This window comes from Cervus canadensis, chromosome 27 (assembly GCF_019320065.1).
Source record: "Cervus canadensis isolate Bull #8, Minnesota chromosome 27, ASM1932006v1, whole genome shotgun sequence".
NCBI classification, from domain to species: domain Eukaryota; kingdom Metazoa; phylum Chordata; class Mammalia; order Artiodactyla; family Cervidae; genus Cervus; species Cervus canadensis.
In genome coordinates, this window is record NC_057412.1 from 3595314 (window position 1) to 3609467 (window position 14154).

Below are 14154 nucleotides of genomic sequence, written 5' to 3' on the forward strand. Positions count from 1 at the left end.
GCTGATGACCCAAAAAAAACGACTCAAATCCACTTGATGTCTTTCTTTTCCCCCCTCCATTGAAAAGAATGGTCTTCAAACTGGAAAGGATGGAGTGGTCTTGAATCCACAAATGTAAAACCCCAGGGAGAATGGTCCTGGGGAAATAGTGTGTACTGCGCCAAGATCAGTGATAAGTCTAGGCAATACTTAGAGCAAGCAGGGCTGTTCCCTTCGTGGATACTGCCCTGGGGGTGTGGTTGACTAGTTACTTAATATGAACAAAGTAATATAATTGCTTAATGTTTTTAATGACTGACCATGTGACTCAATAGTAATTAGAGTAACTATTATTATTGTAACGATCTTGATCATTATAGCGGCAATAGTACCAACTGTGTTGTGTAGTGCCGGAGCCCCATTTCCAGCACTGCAGCCCAGAGTGGTGATTAAACGGCACCATGCTCTATGGAGGGCTGCTTGGTGGCTGCCGTATCTAGAAACTCAGATCAAAAGCAGCAAAATAAACCAGAGCCATCTGTCGTTGAGAAATGCAACATCAAGTTTTCAAATATTCACATTGCTGCTTTGAGGGAGAAGGATCAGGCTTGCTTTCTATGGACACAGAGTCAAAGTGAGAGGCTGGTGGGTGAGGGATCCAGGGGGGCGTATTGGAAGAAGACCCTCCTCACAATTGATGGGGTTGCCCAGTGGGATGGACCTTGGAGTCTGGTTGTTGCAAAGCCGCATCCTCTGACATGTTTGCGCAGGGAGCCACATGGAGGGACCAGATGATCCTCACACCTGTGGTTAGGTTGCTGAGAGGGTGGGAGGATGGGATTTTAATGGACGTGGAAGTGGTCAGCAGCTCCAGTGAAAAAGACACACATGACAATCTTTGGGCACGGACACTGATGGAATCTGAGGATTATCATGTCTCTGTAAGGAGAAGAGGACCTTGTCCATCTGAGAGGGCTTAGCATTTGACCTTTGAGGCTGCAGGAGTAGACCTTATGGTTTCTAAGGACCCCAGAGCTCACACTGTACAAGCTTAAAGCACAATCTCCCAGCACCTCAGTTGGCTTCTTTTTCCTCCTCTAAAGTGAAATGAAATCTTTGTTAAGATGAGTCAGAAGAAGAAGACATGAAAAGATTGCACTGCTTCCCAGAAGACCCTTGCTCCAAAGGGACTTAAATTCACAGGTGGCAGTGTCTGTGGTTTCCTGGATCTTTGTCCTGGGTGACCGTTGGTTCCCCTGGGTAACTGTATTTGAATACCAAACCTCTGTGATTTCATTCATCAGTTTTGACAGGTCTTTTGTTGTTGAGCTGCTAAGTCATATTCAACTCTTGCGACCCCATGGACTGTATCTGCCAGGCTTCTCTGTCCATGGGATTTCCGAGGCAAGAATGCTGGAGTGGGTTGCCATAGTGTTCTCCAGGGATCGAACCCAAGCCTCCTGCATTGCGGGTGGATTCTTCATCGTTGAACCACTAGGGAAGCCCTTTGATAGCTTTACTGCATGTGAATTTCAGAAACCCTATTTGTATCTTTTGGCCACCATATTCTTGGAATTCTGGTATGCAAACACAGGATAAAGGGGAAAAAGATGACCAGATGGAAGACATTATTTAGAGGCATTTTTTCATGAAGTCAAATTGATACCAGCCTGTCGAATTTTGAAATGTCATGCATGTCTTCAGTGTTTATGATATTACCCAGTAAGCTTTGCCCTGGATTTCAGGTTGCAGATCTGAGCATGGGAGACCTGCTGTTGCATACCACCGTCATCTGGCCAAACCCACCCGCCTCACTGGGCAAGTGGAAAAAGGAGCCTGAATTGGCAGCGTTTGGTATGTGTCACCAAAGGGTTTGGAGGGGCAGAGGGAGGCTGGCTTATTTTTTGAAATAAGTTAACATTTCTTTTCCAGGACACAGTTTATTAAAGTATAGTTACGTAAGTTATCTGCGTTGTCTTCTTGCTGTGGCCACTAACATGTCACTGATACTAAATTATACCTTCCAGCTAAGCATGACCAACGTGGCCCCCCCTGCTACTGAGAGGGAGGGGACGGCTGTTCAGGTCTCACCCAGGTGTAGACACATGGGCAGGAAAAGATGTTTTTTAAGCTGCTGCTCCGAATATCATTTGAAAATGATGAGTTAATAATTAACCAAGTTAAAATCAACACATCAGAACCGTCTCTGTATCTGAGCCCCCCAGTCCGAGATCTTTTGTTCTCTCCCTGACTCTGTGTTGCTGTTGGTGATGCTAGGGTTCAGGGCATGGTTCTCAGCTCATCTGTTTTGGCGCCACTGGGTGCCTTGATCAGTTACAAGGTGCTTGTCAATCACACTGGTAATACTAGCAAATTTTAAGATGTTTATGAAGGATTATTTTCTTATTTATTTATTTTCAATTGAAGGATGATTGCTTTATGACGTTGTGTTGGTTTCTGCCACGTTGCTGTTCGTGACTGTTGCCCAGTCGTGTCCAACTCTTTGCGCCCCTGTGGACTGCAAGCACGCCAGGCCTCCCTGTCCGTCACCATCCCAAAGTTTGCCCAAGTTCATGTCCATTGCATCCATCAATATGAATCGGCCATCGGTATACATACGTCCCCTCCCTCCTGAACCTCCCTCCCACATTCCACCTCTCTAGGTTGTCACAGAGTCCCGGTTTGAGTTCCCTGAGTCAAGGATTATTTTTTCAACAAACTAGTTCTGATGGATGTAGTTGCCACAGTTAGAAATCTCATGTTATTTTACTGGAAAATGCTTTTTTGAAAGAGAAAAACTGTGAGTTAGCCCACTGTGCGTAATTCAGGAAATATGACTCATTCTTGTGTGTAAATACTTGTATAGCATGTGTTTTGTTCCTGAGTATAAAATCAAAAAAACCATGATCAGTGACCAGCATTCTTGCTTTTGTTTTAGGCTGTGTCATTTCCTAGCCTCCGCCTAGAAGATTCATAGGCGAGTAATAGTATAAATGAAATCTAATATGAATATTTCCATTCACCTTCCTTCTCTTATCTTTCTTTGGATGGAAGAGGGAAAGTTTTGCGGTTTACTATTTTTTTTTAATTTTGTTTTTTAAAATTTATTTATGTTTTAATTAAAAGATAATTGTTTTACAGAATCTTGTTGTTTTCTGTCAAACCTCAACATGAATCAGCCATAGGTATACATATGTCCCCTCCCTTTTGAAACTCCCTCCCATCTCCCCCCCATCCCACCCCTCTAGGTTGGTACAGAGCCCCTGTTTGAGTTTCCTGAGTCATATGGCAAATTCCTGTTGGCTCTCTATTTTACATATGGTAATGTAAGTTTCCATAGTACTCTCTCCACACATCTCACCCTCTCCTCCCCTCTCCCCACGTCCATAAGTCTATTCTCTATGTCTGTTTCTCCACTGCTGCCCTGAAAATAAGTTCTTCAGTACCATTCTTCTAGATTCGTACATATGTTTTAGAATGCAATGTTTATCTTTCTCTTTCTGACTCACTTCTCTCTGCATAATAGGTTCTAGGTTCATCCACCTTATCAGAACTGACTCAAGTGTGTTCCTTTTTATGGCTGAGTAATATTCCATGCTGTATATGTACCACAACTTCTTTATTCATTCATCTGTTGATGGGCATCTAGATTGCTTCCATGTTCTAGCTGTTGTAAATAGTGCTGCAATGAACAGTGGGATACATGCGGCTTTTTCAATTTTGGTTTCCTCAGGGTATATGCCTAGGAGTGGGATTGCTGGGTCATATGGTGGTTTTATTCCTAGTTTTTTAAGGAATCTCCATACTGTCTTCCATAGTGGCTGTCTCAGTTTACATTCCCACCAAAGTGTAAGAGTGTTCCCTTTTCTCCACACCCTCTCCAGCATTTAATGTTTGTAGACTTTTTGATGATGGCCATTCTCACTGGTGTGAGGTTATTTCTCATTGTAGTTTTGATTTGCATTTCTCCAATAGTGAGCGATGTTGAGCATCTTTTCATGTGTTTGTTAGCCATCTGTATGTCTTCATTGGAGAAAAGTCTGTTTAGGTCTTTTCCCCACTTTTTGATTGGGTTGTTTGTTTTTCTGGCATTAAGTTGTATGAGCTGCTTATATATTTTGGAAATTAATCCTTTGTCAGTTGTTTCATTTGCTATTATTTTCTCCCATTCTGAGGGCTGTCTTTTCACCTTGCTTATAGTTTCCTTTGCTGTGCAAAAGCTTTTAAGTTTAATCAGGTCCCACTTGTTTACTTTTGTTTTTATTTCTCTTACTCTAGGAGGTGGGTCATAGAGGATCTTGCTTTGATTTATGTCATCGAATGTTCCGCCTATGTTTTCCTCTAAGAGTGTTATAGTTTCCGGTCTTCCATTTAGGTCTTTAATACATTTTGAGTTTATCTTTGTGTATGGTGTTAGGAAGTATTCTAATTTCAGTCTTTTATGTGTAGCTGTCCAGTGTTCCCAGCACCATTTACTGAAGAGGCTGTCTTTGCCCCATTTGTATATGCTTGCCTCCTTTGTCAAAAATAAGGTACCCATGAGTGCATGGGTTTATTTCTAGGCTTTTTATCTTGTTCCATTGGTCTGTATTTCTGTTTTTGTGCCAGTACCATACTGTCTTGATGACTGTAGCTTTGTAGTATAATCTGAAGTCAGGAAGGTTGATTCTTCCAGCTCCATTCTTTGTTCTCAAGATTCCTTTGGCCATTCAGGGTCTTTTGTGTTTCCATATGAATTGTGAAATTTTTTGTTCTCAATCTGTGAAAAATGTCACTGGTAATTTGATAGGGATTGCATTGAATCTGTAGATTACATTTGGTAGTATCATTTTCACAATATTGATAGTATAGTCATTTTCACAATATTGATTCTTCCTACCCAGGAACTTGGAATATCTCTCCATCTGTTTATGTTATCTTTTATTTCTTTCATCAGAGTCTTATAATTTTCTGTGTACAGTTCTTTTGTCTCCTTAGGTAAGTTTATTCCTAGATATTTAATTCTTCTTGTTGCAATGGTGAATGGGATTCCTTAGTTTCTCTGATTTTTCATTGTTAGTATATAGAAATGCAAGTGATTTCTGTGTATTGATTTTGTATCCTGAAACTTTGCTGAATTCACTAATTAGCTCTGGTAATTTTCTGATACTATCTTTAGGGCTTTCTATGTACAGTATCATGTCATCTGCAAACAGTGAGTGCTACTTCTTCTTTTCCGATCTGCATTCCTTTTATTTCTTTTTCTTCTCTGATTGCTCTAGCTAGGACTTCCAGAACTATGTTGAATAATAGTGGTGAAAGTGGACACCCTTGTCTTGTTCCTGATCTTAGGGAAAATGCTTTCAGTTTTTCACCATTGAGAATAATGTTTGCTGTAGGTTTATCATAGATGGCCTTTACCGTGTTGAGGTAGGTTCCTTCTATGCCCATTTTTTGAAGAGTTTTAATCATAAATGGGTGCTGAATTTTGTCAAAGGCTTTTTCTGCATCTATTGAAATTATCATATGGTTTTTATCTTTCAATTTGTTAATATGTTGTATCACACTGATTTGCGTATATTGAAGAATCCTTGCATCCCTGAAATAAACCCAGCTTGATCATGGTGTATAAGCTTTTTGATGTGTTGCTGAATTTTGTTTGCTAACATTTTGTTGAGGCTTTTTTCACTATGTTCATCAGTGATATTGGCCTGTAGTTTTCTTTTTTTGTGTTGTCTTTGTCTGGTTTTGGTATCAGGGTGATGGTAGCCTCGTAAAATGAGTTTGGAAGTATTCCTTTCTCCGCAATTTTTTGAAAGAGTTTTAGAAGAATGGGTATTAGCTCTTCTATTAATCTTTAGTAGAATTCTCCTGTGAAGCCATCTGGTCCTGGGCTTTTGTTTTTTGGGAGATTTTTGATCACAGCTTCAATTTCAGTGCTTGTAATTAGATTGTTCATAATTTGTATTTCTTCCTGATTCAGTCTTGGAAGATTGAACTTTTCTAAGAATCTGTCCATTTCTTCCAGGATATCCATTTTACTGCCATATAGTTGTTCATAATAGTCTCTTATAATCCTTTGTATTTCTGCGTTGTCTGTTGTAACCTCTCCTTTTTCATTTCTAATTTTGTTGATTTGACTCCTCTCTCTCTTTTTCTGGATGAGTCTGGCTAAAGGTTTGTCAATTTTTGTTTATCTTCTCAAAGAACCAGCTTTTAGTTTTATTAATCTTTACTATTGTTTCTTTCATTTCTTTTTCATTTATTTCTGCTCAGATCATTATGATTTCTTTCTTTTTACTAACTTTGGAGGTTTTTTTGTCTTCTTTTTCCAGTTGTTTTAGGTGTAAAGTTAGATTGTCTATTCGATGTTTTTCTTATTTCTTGATGTAGGATTGTATTGCTGTTAACTTCCCTCTTAGGACTGCTTTTGCTGCATTGCATAGGTTTTGAGTTGTCATGTTTTCATTATTTGTTTCTAGAAATTTTTTGATTTTCCTTTTGATTTCTTCAGTAATCTGTTGGTTATTTAGAAACGTGTTGTTTAATCTCCATGTGTTTATGTTTTTTACAGTTTTTTTTCTTGTAACTGATATCTGGTTTCATAGCATCGTGGTCAGAAATGATGCTTAATATGAATTCAATTTTCTTAAATTTACTGAAGTTTGATTTGTGACCCAAGATGCAGTCTATCATGGAGAATGTTCCATGTGTACTTGAGAAGAAGGTGTGTTCTTCTGCATTTGGATGTTGGTGCGTTTGACCAGAGGTCTCTGAGACTGTCCTCAGTTCTTTTCACTCTTTTTACTTTATTCTGCTCTTCAGAAGTTATTTCCACCATTTTATCTTCCAGCTCACTGATTTGTTCTTCTGCTTCAGATATTCTGCTATAGATTCCTTTTATTTTTAATTTCAGTACTTGTTTTGTTTGTCTCTGTATGTTTATTCTTTAATTCTTCTAGGTCTTTGTGAATTGCTTCATTTTCTCCATTTTGTTTTCAAGGTTTTTGACCACCTTTACTATCATTTTTCTGGATTCTTTTTCGGGGAGCCTGCCTGTTTCCTCTTCATTTGTTTGGGCTTCTGTGTTTCTAGTGTGTTCCTTCATATGTAGTATTTATCTGCCTTTTTGATTTTTTTTTTTGAACTTGTATTTGAGGTCTCCTTTTCCCAGGCTTCAAGGTTGAATTCTTTCTTCCTTTTGATTTATGCCCTCCTAAGGTTGGTTCAATGGTTTGTGTAAGCTTCCTGTAGGGTAAGATTTCTGCTGAGTTTTTTGTTTGTTTGCTTTTCCTCTGATGGGCAAGGCTGAGTGAGGTGGTGATCCTATCTGCTAATGATTGGGTTTATATTTTTGTTTTGTTTATTGTTTAGATGAGGCATCCTGCACAGGGTGCTGCTGGTGGTTGGGTGATGTTTTGTGTGAGTTCTCACTATTTGATGCTCCTTACGATTAGTTTTCTCGTAATCTAGGGTCTTAGAGTCAGTGCTTCCACTCCAAAAGCTCAGGAATGAAGATTCCACAAGTGGTTTTTTATGACATTAAGTGAGGTAAAACAGATACCCAAAAATGAGAAACCAAAGATGAACCCCAAACAAATGGTAATTACAAAATCAGGCAAATAATAATTAAAATAATGAATATACACATATACATATACACCCATGAGCAAAGTCAAAACAGTCCAACAAAAGTAAAGTGCAATAGATTGACCTGGCGAACAAAGGATACCAAAAATTATAAGTACCAGTTAAGAACAAAACTAACCAAAGCACAAACTGGAAAAAAAAACTGAAGCATGGTGCCAATTGGGGAATAAAGCAATGAAAATAAAGCTCACAAATATGTCGAGAGGAAAGGAAAGAAGGAAAAGAAAGAATAGATATGCAAAGTTAAATAGAGGTAGATAAAGAAGATTTATGGAAGGTTATGAGCAACCTAGACAGCAACCTAGACAGCATAGATCATGGCATCCAGTCCCATCACTTCACGGCAAATAGATGGGGAAACAGTGTCAGACTTCATTTTTCTGGGCTCCAAAATCACTATAGATGGTGATTGTAGCCATGAAATTAAAAGACACTTATTCCTTGGAAGGAAAGTTATGACCAACGTAGACAGCATATTAAAAAGCAGAGACATTGTCAACAAAGGTCTGTCTAGTCAAGGCTATGGTTCTTCCAGTGGTAATGTTTGGATGTGAGAGTTGGACTATAAAGAAAGCTGAGTGCCAAAGAATTGTTGCTTTTGAACTGTGGTGTTGGAGAAGACTCTTTTGAGAGTCCCTTGGGCTGCAAGGAGATCCAACCAGTCCATCCTAAAGGAGATCAGTCCTGGGTGTTCATTGGAAGGACTGATGCTGAAGCTGAAACTCCAATCCTTTGGCCACCTGACGCGAAGAGCTGACTCATTGGAAAAGATCCTGATGCTGGGAAAGATTGAGGGCAGGAGGAGAAGGGGACAACAGAGAATGAGATGGTTGGATGGCATTACCGATTCGATGGACATGAGTTTGAGTAAACTCCGGGAGTTGGTGATGGACAGGGAGACCTGGCGTGCTGCAGTTCATGGAATTGCAAAGAGTAGGACATGACTGAGCAACTGAACTGAACTGACTATATGTTAAAGATTAACTGCAAGGTGAAAAGCACAGTAGGAAAAGCAAACAAGGGAATAAATGTAGAAAAAATAATAATTGGTTTAAAAAATTAAGAATTAAAAAAAAGAGAAAAAAAGAAAACTCCACAGAACTGCAAAAGCCCAAAGTAGAGGCAGAGGTTTATAAAAACAATAAAAAATGTGACAGAAACAAAAAAAAAAGCTCAAAAGCTTACTTAGATTTCATAGTGCCAATAAAATCGGCAGCTACAACAGAGGGGGAATAAAAGAAAAAAAATCCTAAAGAATCAATAGAACAAGTCAAAACAGAAGAATAATAAATGTTTTTCTTGTCACTGCTGTCAGAGTCCTTTCCCTTGCTGGGAGTCACAGTCCCCCTCACCTCCCTAGGATGCCCTCCAACACTGTGCTGATACTCTGGACCTGCTGTGGGGGCAGCTCAGACTCTAACCTGGTCCTATTTCTGTGTGTTCTTTCCTCCAGTGCCCTCAGCCATCAGAACTAGTGTGTTTTCTTTTGTGGGAGCTCTCAATGACCCTTTATATATTCCACAGATACAGAGTCTGCCTCGTTGGTCCTGTGGATTTAATCTACAGCTTGTAAAGCTGGTGGGAAGGTTTGGGTCTTCTTCTTTAGCCACACTGCCCCTGGGTTTCAGTTATGGTTTCATTTCCACCTGTGCATGTGGGTTGTCCACTGGGGTTTGCTCCTGAAGCTGCCCTGGAGGACTTGGGTCTGCCCCGTGAGGGCCAGGGGTGGAGGTGGTGCAGCTGCTTGGGTCTCAGGGGTCCTGGCAGCACCAGGTACTCGGGGGGTTGGCAGCTAGGGCAGCAGGAAATATAGTGCTCTAGAAGGGTATGGCAACCAGTATTGGCCAATATGCTCCAGTATTCTTGCCTGGAGAACCCTCCTGACAGAGAAGCCTGGCAGACCACAGTCTACAGGGGTGCAAAGAGTTGGACATGAAGGAAGCAACCCTGGGTGCATAGATGCAAGACATTTCTTGCCTGTGGCAGCTCTGCCCCCATGAAGGTTGAGTGTGAAGGTGGTGTGGCTGCTTGGCTTGCGGGGACTCTGGCGGCCAAGTGTGCAGGGACACGGATGGCCTCTGCCACAGGAGTTATGGCGCGATCAGTCTTTTCCCAAGCCTCTTGTAACTGGTGATCAGAAGGCCTCTTTGCCAGTCTTTCTCCGTAGCTCCACCAGTCCAGGCACTTAGAGGGCTCCCTCGCGTGGGGTCCTTCTCTGTTGTTCCACATGTCAGGCACTTAAAGGGGCCCCCTGGGTGGGGTCCTACTCTGTAGTTCAGTGCCTCAGGCGTTTGATGGGCCAGCCTCTCTGTTGTTCAGCTGCTGGCCTGTGGGAGGAAAGAGACTGGTGATGGCTCCACCCTCTACGTGTGACTCAGCAGCACCGCCTTGCTTCCATGGCTGCCTGGCTTTCCTCCACAGGCATTTCCCACCACAATCTCCTCCCTCACATCCCCTCAGTCCGTCTCTCTGCAGTCAACAGCAGTCTCGCCCTGGGATTGCTCCACAATCCCTGAACTCCAGCTCCCAGCCGCCGTGCCTTCCAGGGGACCTGTGTCCTTTTCTGGGGTATGAATGGCTATGCAAGGACCGTCTGATTCTCATTCTGTTCAGGCCGCCACAGATCAGCTGTTTCACTCTCAGCCTTAAATGTTCCTCCTCTGACTCAGACAGTTGCTCTGATGTGGGGATCAGACCCCTGGTTCAGTTCCTCCACCCGCTGAGGGCAGGTCCAGTCCTTCTAACACTCCTGCTTTCCCCCCTAGTCCCTTCATCCTACCAAGTTTTGCGTGGTTCTGTATATTCTCTTCTGGTCAGGTCCTCCTGTCCGCTCAGCTGGTGCTCTGCATGCGCTTCTGTGTCTGAAGGTGTGTCCCCGATGTATCCGTGGGGAGAGATGAGCTTCACATCCACCAACTCTTCCGTCATCTTGTTCTCTCTGTTTACTGCTTTTTAAACTGAACTCTTCTTCTCTTGTATGATGTGAACAGTTCATACCCAAGTGGAACATCCCAGCGGTATTAAAATCAGAGCGTTTAATACAAAGGTTCATTGGATTTCCTAATTAGATCCCTCAGCCTTCATTGATATTCCTTAGTGATATCCCTAAAAATTCCAAAGCACGATTATTGTAGCTGTTGATGCCATCTAATTAAAAGTAATAAGCATGTAAGTGTAAAGGAAAAACATGTTACCAAGTGTGATACTCAAAGGAGTTAGTGGGGTAGTTTTACATGCTGGTGGTTTTTGATAGGAGTGGATATTTTTGGCAGGGGGAGGGATACTGTTTGTTTCATTTCCCATCCTTAATAGTTCTGTTTCTAATATTGCAATTTCTTTCTTTTTTAAAATTATTGATTTTTGACTGTGCTGGGTCTTTGTTGCCATGCAGGCTTTTTCTCTAGTTGTGGAGAGCAGGGGCTACTCTCTGGTTGCAGTGCATGGGCTTCTCATTGCGGTGGCTTCTCTTGTTGCAGAGCACAGGCTCTGGAGCAGAGGCTCAATCCTTGTGGCACATGGGCTTAGGAGCTCCTTGGCATGTGGAATCTTCCTGGACTGGAGATTGAACCTGTGTCCCCCGCATTGGCAGGCAGATTCTTATCCACCGCGCTGAGAGATCTGGGAGCTTTCTGATACTTCTTTGTAGGTCATTTATGGGATGTAGGATTCTGAAGGAAATGACCCAAACCATCTCTCTCCCTGTTTCTGCTTCTGGGCACAGATGAACTATACCAGAGGTTAGCATTAGAATTTTTCATACATATCTCCTATATTTTACAGATTTCCTGCAGTTAGAAATAAACAGATTTAGAATAAGAAAATCATATGAGTGGGAGAAACCAGGAGGTTGGCAACTTTACTCTGTGAAAGGCCACAGAGTAAATATTTTAGGCTTTGCAGACCCAGAGGCCGTATGTAGCCAGATGCAGCCATAGACAGTATGTAAACAAATGGGCATCATATTGGCGGGTTGAGCAGAAGCAGGTGGGCCCTAGCTTGCCAATCTGTGATAGAAAAGGCCCAGGAAAATATCAGTTTTAAGGTTTGGGGCTTTTGTGACACAAGCCCAGCTCAGGGGCAGTGTGTGTGTGTGTGTGTCTCTGGAGGAGGGCATGGCAACCCACTCCAGTGTTCTTGCCTGGAGAATCCCATGGACAGAGGAGCCTGGCGGGCTACAATCCATATGGTCACAATGAGTCAGACCTGACTGAAGTGACTGAGCAGGCATGAACAGACTATTGTCATCATAATGAGCTACTTTTTTACGATTCCCAGTCCTTAAAAGGTGACATGTTGCAGTTTCGGTGTGATTTTTAAGTAGCAAGGCAGAACTAACAGAGCCTTAGAAATGCATTTTGAAACAAGGAAGAGTTGCTCGGAGGGAAGTAATCAGCTCTGAGTAGGCAGCTTTGGGGTTAAAGCATGGTTGTCTTGTTTCCGTTGGAACGAACCTCTGATCTCAGGAAATGGTGCCGCTTTTCTTCTGAAACTGAAGTTGACCGGCTGCCAACATAGCACCCTGATGTTTTACTCCCAGGAAGGCTAGTCTGTGCTCAGGGTTGATGGTCATCACCTTTAAAAGAGGCACAGACATCGTCTGTTCAGGCTTCACCCTAGAAGGGCGTTAGATGCTCATCCTTTGGGAAATGGAGTGAGTGTTTTAGGCTGGCCAGGGCAGCCAGGAGTTTTGAAGGTCAAAGCCGTGTCCGAAGGGATGGGCAACACTTGGAGTTGGTTGAGTGAGAGTCACCCCATGGATCAGGGAGGGATCATGGCGGAGGTGTTCACAGGTCGGGCTGAGGTCCACTCTGGTCCTCCCTCCATGATCCTAGATGGTCCAGTAAACCGAGGCAGGCCAGTAGGATGGCAGCAGTTTCACTGAGCTCTGGTCCCAAGGAGGTAGTGGGTCTTTGGAGGTGAAGGTCACTGGCACCCTCGCCCTCTCCTGGAGGGGATCTCCCTCACCTTTAAAGGGACCTGCTGTCCTGGCCACTGTGATTTCTGAAGGTTTCGTGATCAGGACCTTGGGCTTCCTCAGGCAGTAGTGCACACCCTCCGTCAGCTGCTGTGGCCTCGTGGGGTCAGTGGGAACCTCACGGTCTAGCCTCTGGGATTTTATGAAGTCAGGTGCTTAGACAGCACAGACTCAGTGGCTGGGGTCCCTTTCTCCCCATCACCTCTTTTCCCACAGTGGAGATGAGAGCAGTCTTAAACATAGGGAACCTGACCCGTCCTACCTGGGTAGGATGAAGAGGGAACCAGACACAGTGGGTTGGTCTCTAGAGAGCCTAGGGGCCTGAACCTCAGAATTCTCTGTGTCTGGTACCCAGGGGTCCCCCTCCGTGTGACTGATGGGGTCCCTAGTGTGACTTGGGGTCACTGTGTGAAGGAAGATAGAGAGGCAGCGATGGACTGGGGTCACCCCTGTTGAGAGAGCCAGCGATGGACTGGGGTCACCCCTGTTGTCTGGGCATCGGTTCTTCTTCCAGGAGGAGTTAGAATCACTGAGTGTTAAATGTGCTTGGCATTGCTTAAGGTATTCTATGGAAGATTATGCATAACACCATTCTACCGCCTCCCCTCCGCCTCGCCCCCAAAGAATATAAGAATAAAACAGCACACTCCTAGCTTCTAAAAAGAGCTTATTTTTTTTAAGAATTTTTTTTTTTTGATGTTGACCATTTTTAAAACGTTTTTTAAAAGTTTATTTTTAAAGGAGGATAGTTGCTTTACAATGTTTTGTTGATTTCTGCCATACGTCAACATGAATCAGCCACAGGTACACATGTGTCCCCTCCCTCTCGAACCCCCCTCCCACCCCATCCCACCCCTCTAGGTTGTCACAGAGCATGAGGTTGAGCTCCCTGTGTTACATAGCAGCTTCCCATTGGCTGTTTTACATATGGTAATGTGTATATTTCAATGCTAGGCTCTCAGTCTGACCCACCTTCTGTCCTCCATAGTTTTAAAGTCTCTTAAATTTGTTACAGCGCTGTTCCTGTTTTATGTTGTGGTTTTTTGGCCATAGAGGCATTTGGAATCTTAGCTCCCCTACCAGGGGTCAAACCTGCACTTAGCATTGGAAGGCTAAGTCTCCACCACTGGACTCCTAGAGAAGTCCTGAAATGGCTGATGATTCATCCTGTTTGGAAGAAGTAGAACTGCATTCTTCTCAGTAAACCAGTTTTTATTTATTCAGGTCAAAAAGATGGATTATATTTTCTGAATTATGAGCACTGTGTAATATCAGCTTGATTTACTGAAATAGAAATTACCTTAAGTACTATTATTATTATTATTATTGATGTTTGCAGTGTTCCTTCAGCTGCTAAACCAGTACATTTTTGTTAAATGTGTATAAACTGAAGTTTGAAACTTGAAGAGAGCGCGTAATTGAAAGATATATTTACCCCAAAGTTTCCAGTGGGGCAGGAGGGTTTATTTCCATCTGTTTAGGCTTCCTGTACTTATCTGGGACCTGGAAATTTTTGTCTGAGCAGGCTTTTGTGTCTCTCAGATGTGCTGAGGGAGTGGAGGGTGGAGGGG

At 42.7% G+C, this 14154-nt stretch overlaps 1 protein-coding gene across 8 annotated transcripts in view; it reads left to right on the forward strand.

The window, feature by feature from the left end:
* The window catches only part of TIAM1 (TIAM Rac1 associated GEF 1), a 451745-nt gene that overhangs the window by 424555 nt on the left and 13036 nt on the right, over window positions 1-14154 (forward strand). For all 8 annotated transcript variants that reach the window (XM_043448791.1, XM_043448795.1, XM_043448794.1 and 5 more), the window contains one exon: window positions 1725-1833. In XM_043448791.1, the coding sequence (XP_043304726.1) occupies window positions 1725-1833 (109 nt within the window). The remainder of the gene's footprint in view (window positions 1-1724; window positions 1834-14154) is intronic.